Source organism: Morus notabilis, unplaced genomic scaffold (genome assembly GCF_000414095.1).
Source record: "Morus notabilis unplaced genomic scaffold, ASM41409v2 Scaffold172, whole genome shotgun sequence".
In the NCBI taxonomy this organism is placed as follows: Eukaryota; Viridiplantae; Streptophyta; class Magnoliopsida; order Rosales; family Moraceae; genus Morus; species Morus notabilis.
Genome location: NW_010362230.1, coordinates 396,044 through 407,391, shown reverse-complemented (window position 1 = coordinate 407,391; position 11,348 = coordinate 396,044). Strand labels below are relative to the sequence as shown.

Genomic DNA, 11,348 nt, shown 5'->3' with positions numbered 1-11,348 from the left:
TTTTTTTTTCTTTTTTTTGGTTTTGGTGTTTGTTGGCTTTTTTTTTTTTTTTTTTTTTTTTAATTTTCTCGGAAGATGTCTACCTTTTAGTCTCCATGTGCCTCTCCATCACCTTCGCCTTCATCTTCTATTCACACCAATATTACTTTCTATAATTTCGTCAATATCCAATGTCTCTCACGAAAGACAAATGCCCTAAAAGCATAGGGATATCCTCACCCACGGCTGAATAGCTTTTTCATCATGCCACTTGTTGATGAATTATATTAGGGTTTAATTAGAGAGTAACATGCCACGTGCATGTTTGTCACAATTCTTTGCTCTAGAAGAAGAGAATTTTACATGCTTTCGTTGGTTGCGCTTATAAGCATTATATAAGTGTGAAAGTAAAACAAACAAAAAGTGACCAAAAAGAAGCTAGAAGTGGTAACATGTCACACACAATGGAAAGAATAAAGATACCAAAAGTGATGTATTTACAACAATAAAGCTTCCTCATGACTTGACATATGCTTTGCAGGGAAGGATCTAAAGGCCACGGCTAGCTTTTGTTTTGTGAATGAAATAAAGCCCTTTTTTCTTTCTTTCTTCATTTTCTTTTCTCTTTATAAATATTACATATATAAATATGTACACACTTTGAAGTCATATATAGATTATATATGGAGAAACAGATGTATAATAATTAATGTGAAAAAGTTGGGCCAACAAACTCTAATCATCAATTTAGATGTTGGGTCCCTCCTAATTTGGGGCATCTTTTTGATCCATAGCCCTTAGAATTTCCTTCAGCCAATACAAAAGTTGAACAGTGATGGCTCAAGAAACAAACCATGTGAGTGGGGGAGACTTATCTTTAAATCCAAAAAGAGAAGTTTGCCAGTGAAAGTCCAAAAGTCAAAGCATCAAATCCAAAAGATCGAAAAAAAAGCCCACTTCTTTATAAAAAGCAAAACCACAACGTGCAATTATACGTTGCAGCCTCCATTTCTAGTATATATGTGTGTATATATATATGTACAAAAGATGAAGTATTGACATATATATATATATATATGTATATATATGTATATAACATTGTTCCTTAGATAGTTTATGCTATACTAGCCAATTTTTCAATGTCATGTAGAAATCATAGTAATAAGAAAAAACATATTAATATTTTCTTTTTTTTTCTCTAGGTTATATATATTGATGAATATACATGTGAAACCGGCCTATTCTTAGAACCATGCATAGCAACTAGTGTGTATATATTATTATTATTATTATATATATATATATATGTATGTATGTGTTTGTGTATATGTCGATCAAAACAATGTATTCAATGGGCACAAAAATTTATTTTCTTTTATTAGTACTATAACTGCTCCAGCTAGTTATTAGTACTATATACCCATGCGTATGAATAATAGTTTCTTGGCGTATTTAAACTGAGAGAGGAATCAAGCTTTTGTTGGGTACTCTTTTGTTCTTTAGGGAAAGGAAGAAAAAGAGAGAGAGAAAAGTGTAACCATAAGACGACAAATATATTAGATTATGTACTAACTTTTGCTCATCTTAAAATAGTTAGATGAAAGGTATTAATCTTTCTCCAATCTTGTCGCCACGGAAAAACATATAATCAAACTTAGTTTCTTCTTTATAGATAATTATTCTGATACCCGAATAATATAATTTTCTACAACTTGAACTTCTCTACAAAATAAAAAAAAAAAATGGTTGTGTTTATAAAATAATTTGTGTGAACTTTTATCATTAGGAGAGCGTACTTATTAATTAAACATGTAATTACAATGTGTATAAGAAACAAAAGGTATTTTTTGCTGTACATATAATCTGAAGAAACAATTAAAGTCGACTGAAAACAATACACTGTTAAATACTAAACTAATAACATATTAGCATTTATAAGTTTAGGGCTATATTATTTTTAATGTCAGTTTGCTTTCTCTTATATTTACTTAAAAAGCCAAAAATATATATATACATATGAAAGACTAGTAGGTTTAATATTATATTTAGCTTCAATATTTGAGTTCTTCTTGATATGTTTTTTATTATGCTCTGAAAGCATGCTAACTTATTAATTATTACTAATTAAGAGAATACACATTCACACGTACGTAACTGTTCTGATATCATTTATCCATTCCTCTTATCTCTATATATGATTGTTTATAGTAGAATTTTCAAAATATTCGTATTTAATCAAAAAAAAAATCTCCATACTATTGTTGGGTCATCAGTAGAATTATTGCCCATGTCACAAGAAAGAAAGTCATTATTAGACTTTTCCTTTCCTTTTTCTTTTCTTTGCTGTTTAATCCTCCAGTACTCTCTTTGCAAGCTACACCGTTTCCTTGTAAATTTAAATCAGTGGGAAAACTCTGCAATTATTTTCAGCCTCCATATTTACGTCTACAATGTCTGCTTATTTTACCTTTTTATCTTTCTATACTACGAAAGGCCAAAGGTCTATATGTAATAGGATTTTGGAGAAACAAAAAAAAATAGAAAAAAAAAAGAAAAAGAAAACCTTCAATGTAGAACAGAATTCCTTTATGTATGTTCCGAAACTTTACCCTTGGAGTGCAAGGGTCTTAATTTTTAGTCTTTATTCTTTGTTAATATTCTTTTAACTAATATAATCATTTAATTAGTAGTAAAAATTCAGTATTTGCCTCCTTTCTTTTGTGCCACAAATTTTGCATATGTGAAGAATGCAAATTGGGCTTAAGAGGTCTCATTTTCAAAGCCCAATGGGTTAGTCCACTTCTATACATATGGTCACCAGAAGCCCTCATTCTACATCGCAGGACTAGTTCTACCCAAGCCCGAATCAAGTTGACCAAATTAATTATAAAGAGATTTCTGGTGGAGATAAAATTAACAACAGATAAATGTAGAAGGAAACTTGATGAAGACATTCATGAGACGTTTAGTTCATAGATTAAAATTATTTTTTATTTACGTGTATTTTTTGTGAAAGAAAACATTGTAATGAATCATGAACCATTATTCAAATCGGGATACAAATCCCTCAACTAAACAACCCCTCAGTTGGATATCTGCAACTCCTATTTTGTTCTGTGAGATTATGGATGTACGTACTAAGTGTTTCGCTTACATGAGATTTCGCATGTTGCAAATTAAAGGTAAGAGTAGAGCTTGATGATGAAAGAGGCTTGACGTGGGCATGCTGGTGGTGGCGGTTATGGGTTTTTGGAAACATTTAGTGGACGTTTAGTTCACGGATTTAAAATTATGGTTCAGAACTATTCTCATTTTACGTATATTTTTTGTGAGAGAAAAACATTGTAAATAATTATGAATCATGATTCAGAATCAGGGAAGAATACATGAAACAAACACTCCTTAAATACTTAAGAGTTTTTATTTATGTTTCATTTGAAAGACTTTAAATTTAATTGGTTATCTTGAGATATTTTAAAAGAGTTTGGTTTACTTTATTTAAGTTTTGAGAAATTTATTTGATGTTAGAGTTTTATTCATTAAAGACCGCCTTTTATGTTTAGTTTTTCAAAGAAAATTTATTCCGCTTTTAAGATTATCCCCTACGAGTTTTACTCTATTCTTATTATATAATAAGTTAATATGTTTCCGCTATATATATATATATATATATACACACACACATAAATATACAATATTATGAGTATTTTTCGCATATTTTTAGGAATTATCGTGGCTTTTGTAAGGGTTTCTGCAGATCCCTTGAATACTAGAGATGTTGTTGCTCTTTCCAATTACAGATTTTATTTGGTCGATTAAGGTTGAGTTATACTCTTATTTTCCTTCTAGGGTTTTTCCTAGAAGGCTTGAACGAATCAAGCTCTAAGCATGGGCATAGGAAAAGTCTTGCACTTAAACATTAGCTGCAAAAACGTAAACATTAGCTACAAGAAAGGTAATAATGAATTTATTCTTTAATTTATATATATATATAATACTAGCTGTATATATATATTATTTGGATCGGTTGATGGAAGTAAGCACAGATACAATAGCCATTAGAACGCATCCCCCAAGCAGAACTCCAGAAGCAATAATTCCCCTGTTAAAGAAACCCGGTGTCTTAGACTTCTCTTGTTGGAATAAGTCGGCAAATTCAATCAAATCAGCCTTTCCAGAGGCCTGGGCGATAGCGATAATAGCATCAAAAGCGTCCGGCAAAACCTTCTTCAGCTCGATACTCACTGCAAAGCCGGCCCCGGCTCCCGACGCCAGCAGCAAGCTCACCACCTTGTCGGCATAGAAGTCGAACTGCGGCAGCAGTGTGCCGCCTATGAGCCGCTTTTCGGTGCAACCGTAATATATGGCGAATGGAAGCTGCAGTATTAGGTAGGCTGCTCCAACAGCCGCCGTAGCAAGCACATACCTGACAATACATAACAACATATTTATGTGTGTGTGTGTGTGTGTGTATATATATATCAATTTAGGACTAATATTCATGGTCCTAAAACTATATCTTATGCCTGAAACACATAAATTTTATTTAAAATGTAAAAATAACAAAGCTCAAGAACAAGAAACAATGGTAATTGAATCGTTACAAGCATAATTTACAGGTAAGTTTACACTTTAAATCTAGTTCTAGATTCTTCAAAAAAAAAAAAAATCTAGTTCTAGATTCATGATAGGTTATGTTGAAAACCCTATTAAAAAAAATCTAGTTCTAGATTCTTTAATTAAAATTCTGCTTTTTCTTTCCTTAACATCATATGTTTGAGCGCGTCCCAAAAAAATTATCCATCATTATTGAACTTATTTATTTTACTATGTACAAAATCTTGATTGTTAAATTAAGAAAAAATGCACATATATGGATCGATGAAACCAGTTGATCATAATTTGTGAGTTTATATACGTATTATGAAAATACGTATTATAATTAGTTGTTATCTGTATGCAAATATATCCTTGAAAGAGGTTTTCCCACCATCACTGATTTCGTAGTTATCGGTAAGGAGTAGCACTGCCGAAGCAACTAATACCAAGAGAGTGGCAATCCTCAGGTCAAGAATGATGAAAGCTTTATTAACTTTGAACCCCATTTCTTGTTATGTACTATATATTAGTGTTTCTTTAGTTAGTGATATTCTTGCTAATTACCCACCAAGTCATTTTATACATACACACACACACACACACACACACACACACATATACATATATATATATATATATGTATATATGTAAAGAACACTAGTGCCTTTGGACGGCATTTTCCCTTAAGTACTATTGAAACTAACGATCGATGTTGTCCATAAGAAACCGCGTGTGGAAAAGCATAAGGCTGAGTATATATAAAGTTTAAATGTAAAAATACAAAGGCTATGACAAATTTTTTTTTCCTTTTTTAATGCCCTTCAACGCTACAACCAGTGAGAATCACGTTCGAGCCTTACTAGGCAATCTGCCTCTATTAATCTACTTCTTTTACGCAAAATTAAACGACTTATTATTTACTGATCATCCTTGGGACCTCAGTATAGATATTTTACATAAGAAATTCTATAATTTTATCTTCGGACCTTAGTATATAGTTTTCCGAAATAGTTTGGTTCCCTTTGTTAGGAACTTTATTTCTAAGTATATTTTGTTGGCAATCATGTATCATAAATTAATTTAATTATTTATTGTTAATCTAACTCAATTTTGTGGGCAGATAAATTCATATTTAAAGTTTGAATTATATGGTATTTATCTCTTAATTCTTTGGGTTTGATACTTAGAGATTTTTGTGTAGATTTCGTGCGGATTAAGTTTTAGATTTTAAATCTTGACTTATCTCTTCTATTCGGATATTTATCTCTAAGTAAGATTTGTGGATTTAATCCTTGTGCTTAATTGATTCTATATTCATCTTAGGATTAATTTGCTTATTGACTAAGTTTTCTGGTGGTTATCTACAGGATTTTGCAGATTCAATTTGGATCTAGTTTTAATTTAAATGTAGTTTGAATTTAAACTAACAGTCGCATTAGTCAGTTTTTAGTGTCTTGACACTGCAGGTACTCTGTTTATAGGACAATGCCAAAAAATGAGCTATTTGTCCGCACAATGTGCAAGTTCAATATCCTGTTCGAATAAAGATTTATGAGGATAGCTGAAATTTTGTGAAGATTTAATTCAAAAGATTTTGAGCAACCAAAATTTAAATTCAAATGGACATGAGGATCTGATCTTATCATACATCAAACAGAGAGATTCTAGACCGTAGCCATATCTAGGAGTTTCATTATTTAAGGAGAACAACTTGTAATTCTCGAGTAAGACCTAGGTTGAGAACTTGAGAGTCTAGCGAGAGAAAATTTCAGTGTTCTCATTGTGCTTAAGTGTGAGAGAAAAACTAGAGCTATTTTTTAGACTTCATTTGTTAGTCTCAAACTCTATTTTCTACGGACTTTTAAAGAATCCTGAGTAGGTCTAAGGAAGAGCCGAAGGTAGATTATGGCGTTCAAAGTAAGTCAAGAAGACTGAAGGCAAGCATCGTGCTTGGAGTAGGTGAAGACAACCCAAGGCTAGCAAAAGACTCAGAGTAGGAAGAAGAATCTAAAGGAGAGTCCAGAGAAGTCATCGTTGGTGAGGAGTTGGTGTAGATTCGAGAGGTCTTTTGTAATTCCAACTTTTTTTACGAATGTTATTCCAACTTTTGTAACTACATTTAGTGATAGTGAAATCCTCTTTTATTGTAACGCCCCTCCCAAAATAGCAGCTAAAAACTTCGCCAACTAAAAAGAAACGTTAAATAAAATAAAATAATACTGCTTGATAAAGAAATAATATCAATTACAAGTACAATCCATATGTATAAAAATTATTAAGATTACAAATTTCAATTCTTAAAATCTTTTAACTTATCATGGGACCTTGGACCTTTCTTACTCAGTCAACTAGAACTTCTATCTAACAGCTTACCTGCATTACAAGAACTATATGAGCAAAGCTCAATAAGTAAACCATAAATAATTTCCACTCTCAAAATACTTCTTTAATCTTTAAACTTCAGAGCTCTCTTGCATAACGTTAATCTCGTTTCATTCGAACCCATTAGATGCGACCCCTGTTTTAAAAACTCTTATTTCTCTAAGATGTAGCCTTCAACATCTTTAACTATGGGTGACCAGCTGGAAAAGGTTTCTTATTGCCAACAAGCGCAAATAACTAACCAAGGCTAAGATAAACAGGTGTGCATGTGGCCTTTTCCTAATTTCCACTCTTAGTGCTAATTCACCAAAGCTAGAAGTTGAATCATCTTGCCTATTAAGCTTGTCTTGGAATTATATAACAACACCAAAAAATAGAATAGCCACCTCATGCTTGATGTCTTTAATATCCACACTACGTTTTCCAATTCTTAATACAATCCAATTTGAACAACCTAAGTGATATAAATTATCCTCACTATAATCTCCAAATATCATTAGATAAAGAAAATATCAAAATAAGTTCATTCAAGAATCCAAAATCTCCAAAATTCATAAGATAACTAAATTGTATTATTTTTTTCACCTAAGCTAGTACCTCAAAAATGCGGGCATTACAACTCTCCCCTTTTTAAAAAAATTTCATCCTCAAAATTTAATAATTCTAATTTCTCCAATTGAACAACTATCCAAGAAAATACTAAAATGCAGGTATTTCTAATAACATAAATCATACGTTGATTGAGCACTTGATCCCATGACACTCTCACTATGTCTCTAAAATCGTATTGCTCTAATACTAAATTATAACGCCCTTCCCAAATTAGAAGCAAAAAACTTTGTCAACTTGATAAAAAAGTTAACTAAAATAAAATAATATTGTTTAATAGAGAAATAATATCTATTATAAGTACAATCCTTCAATAAAAATTCTTAAGATTACAAATTTTAATTCTTAAAATCTCTTAACTTTTCATGGGACCTTAGACTTTTCTTGTTCAATCAACTGAAACTTCTATCTAACGGCTTACCTACATCAAATGAACTATATGAGCAAACAATTTCTACTCTCAAAATACTTCTTTAAACTTTAAATTTTAAGACCCTCTTGTATAATGTTAATCTCCTGTCAATTGAACTCCCTTAGATGCATTCCTTGTTTTGGAAATTCTTACTCCTTCAGAATTTAGCGCATAGCATCTTTAACTGTGGATTCATAACAAGCATAAGAGTTCGTATCATACCCAGAAAATATTTTAAAAATTACATGAAAACATGTCAATAATAACATATATAAATTAAAAACTCTTTTTAAAAAAATATTATATGTTCAAGTGATGCAGTGCAAAGTATACTTACAAATACGTAACCAGCTGGAAAAGGTTTCTTATTGCCAACAAGCCCCTATGACTAACCAAGGCTAAGATAAATAGGTGTGTACGTGGCCTTTTTCTAATTTCCTCTCTTAGTGCTAATTCACCAAAGCTAGAAGTTGAATCATCTTGCCTATTAATAACAACACCAAAAGATAGAATAGCCACCTCATGCTTGATGCCTTTACTATCCACACTACGTTTTCCAATTTGTAATACAGTCTGTTGGGATTTTCGGTTTCGTCACAGATTTTGGAAATTGACATTATTTTGAAATGTTTTGCAGAATTGGAATGTTTGGAAATGTTGTCATTAATTTGCTGCAGGTTTCCTCGTTGTACAGATTCAGATTGTATTGAAATCCAGTTTTCTTGTTTGTTTAGCCAAATTGTGAATGTTTTGGTAATATGGATTTTGATGGATTGAATTAAGGAAAATGTGTTCTGCAACAAATACTTTTGGAAACTGTTTCAAATTGGTCAATATTTATTGATTTGAAAAATGTCAATTTCTTTGTGTTCTTGGAAAGTTAGAATTTGGTGAGTTGGTTGATTTGCTAAGAGGATGTTGCACTGTTGTAACATATCGTCCGGATTTATGGAGTGATTTGCAAGAATGATACTAAATTTATAGAGAAAATATCCAGAATTTGCAGAAGTTGAATTTAGATCAGATTTTACAGATCTGTTGCAGAATTTCTTACAACAGATTTTGCAACAAATTGTAATTCGTGATTGCATTAATGATTCTTAAAGCTGGCAGTTTTGGCTATTTAATTGGAGCCTCATAAAAATCTCAGCACGCCTTGAGAGTCACAGAAATTCAGTGTGAAAGATTTTGTGAGCACTTGTTCTTTCTTATTTATTCGGGGGAAGGGCTTTTGAGTTTCCAAGAGAAAACAAATTGTTGCAAGTTCATAAGTGATAACTAATCTTCTATTACTTTGACTTTAAGATAAAGCAAAAAGCTCTTCTAAAACTCTAAAAATAAGAGACAATAGAAAATTGAATAACACAATTTTTGCTCTCCTTCCTTCGTATAGGTGGGCACCATAGACAGAGAAAAGAGAAGAAAATTTCTTCCAATTCCTTGTTTCACCTCATGCATGCGTTGATATTGATGGAAGACTAATTAGCGAGTGATCAATTGCTTTAGTTCTAAATTAAAGCTCACACTCTAGGTCTTCCAGGTATTAAGGACTAGACGAGAAAGATTCAAGTATTCCTAAAATCTTAGAGCGAGGATTGTTCGTGGTCAAAAAACTCAAGGTATATTGATAAATTAATTTAATTAATTTATTAGCGTATAAATTAATATATTCTATAGAGTGTTTCAAAAGTTTTATGAAAATTTTTTTTATACACAATTCACACATGTACGTTTACACATCCGAAATCGTTTAGGAAACCAACAACAACACCGCGTGCAGAGGCGTACGGTAATCGGACTATATTCTTCGACTCTTTTGGTCGGATCCCTGTCACTATTCGGATTGGATCCCTAGCAGTCTTTAGATGGACTCCTAGCATTGTTCGGATCAGATCACTAACATTGTTCATATCAGATCCCCAGCAGTGTTCATGACGGATACCTAGCACCGTTCGGATTGGATCCCTAGCATTGTTTTGACCTGTAACGAAAAAGTATATAGCCTCAGAGTGAGGGGACACCGGTGTGGCGTTTTCTAATGGCACTACAATGCTCAAGTGAGATTACTGATTGGGAGCAATTAATGGAGAGGCAGGTTTTAGATAAAGAGTTTGTCCGTACCTTTGTGAGCTAATGAGCTTGGTATTTATAGAATATTTCCGGTTCCGCATAGTTCCAGGATCCTACCCATAACTCAAAGGTAACCCGGGTGTAAATTTGTACCGGTCATATGACATGTATCGCGTCCCTATAGTAGGGAATCCCCCAATGGGGATTGCACAGAGGGGGCCACGCGGCAGTGTTTAGGCACTTGTTCTATTTTGCCAGTGGGTGCCAGATAGCGTAGGACCAAGTGCTCAGCTTATTCTGTCTATTATGCATGTTCAGCCTGTTCCGCATGTTCTATCTATTCTGCCTGTTCGGCTTGGTCTGTTTGTTTGGCATGTTCGGCCTGCTCTGCCTGTTTGGCATGTTCGGCCTGTTTGGCCTGTTATTCCGGTCATGAAATAACCACCCCTCAACAATGTTGATCTTTATCTGATCCATTTTGCAGTGAGATTAAATGAGGGAATTGTGGGCATGAAGTTCACTAAAGATGATATTCTTCCGTTTGACATAACGGGTACGTGGAAGGCCATGGAAGAATGCCAAAGACTACGGTTAGCCAAATAAGTTGGTGTCAGCAACTTTGGCTGCAAAAAGAAAACGCGACCATTCCTCCAGCGGTCAATTATGTGGAAATGAACACCTCATGGCAACAAACCAAACTGGTGAAGTCTTGTAAAGAGAGGAATTTATGTGACTGCTTGGTCGCCTCTGTGAGCTTATATAGACTTTTGGGGTGCGAACGAGGATGTAGAGAGTCCCATTCTTAAGGACATTGCAGCCGCCAAAGGAAAGATTTCTGCTTATGTTCTCTAGTCCTTTTTTTTTTTTTTTTTTTTTTTCGTAATCTCTAGATTTCAATAGCAGTTGTGAATTTAACATCAGAGTAACCTTGCAATCACAAAATTTCTAATTCTTACGTATGTCATACTCATAACCGCAATCGTATTTCTTTAGCCGCTGTATAATTATTTACTTACCAATTTATTCATGCAGATTGCATTGAGATGGATACATGACCAGCAAGGGGCAAGTTTTGTGGTGAAGTGCTTTAACAAGGAGAGGATGGAACAAAACCTTGAAATATTTGGTTGGGAGCTAAGTGAGGATGAATTGGAGAAGATCAAGCAAATTCCACAGAAAAAGATTATTTTCATGAAACCGCTTTGTCTCTGAAGTGGACCTTACTGGTCGCTGGATGAATTTTTGGGATGGTGACCCTTCAAATCCTCTCTTATTTCTATGCATTTTGATTTATGAT

The 11,348-nt window shown here is 33.1% G+C and overlaps 1 protein-coding gene and 1 pseudogene across 1 annotated transcript; one reads left to right on the top strand and one right to left on the bottom strand.

Moving 5' to 3' along the window:
• Positions 1-3,993: 3,993 nt before the first annotated feature.
• LOC112092226 (CASP-like protein 4D1) lies at positions 3,994-4,425 on the bottom strand. Its single transcript, XM_024167774.1, has one exon. The coding sequence runs from the start codon at positions 4,423-4,425 to the stop codon at positions 3,994-3,996; it is 432 nt and encodes a 143-aa protein (XP_024023542.1).
• Positions 4,426-10,498: 6,073 nt separating this feature from the next.
• Positions 10,499-11,263, top strand: LOC112092225 (annotated as a pseudogene).
• Positions 11,264-11,348: the final 85 nt, after the last annotated feature.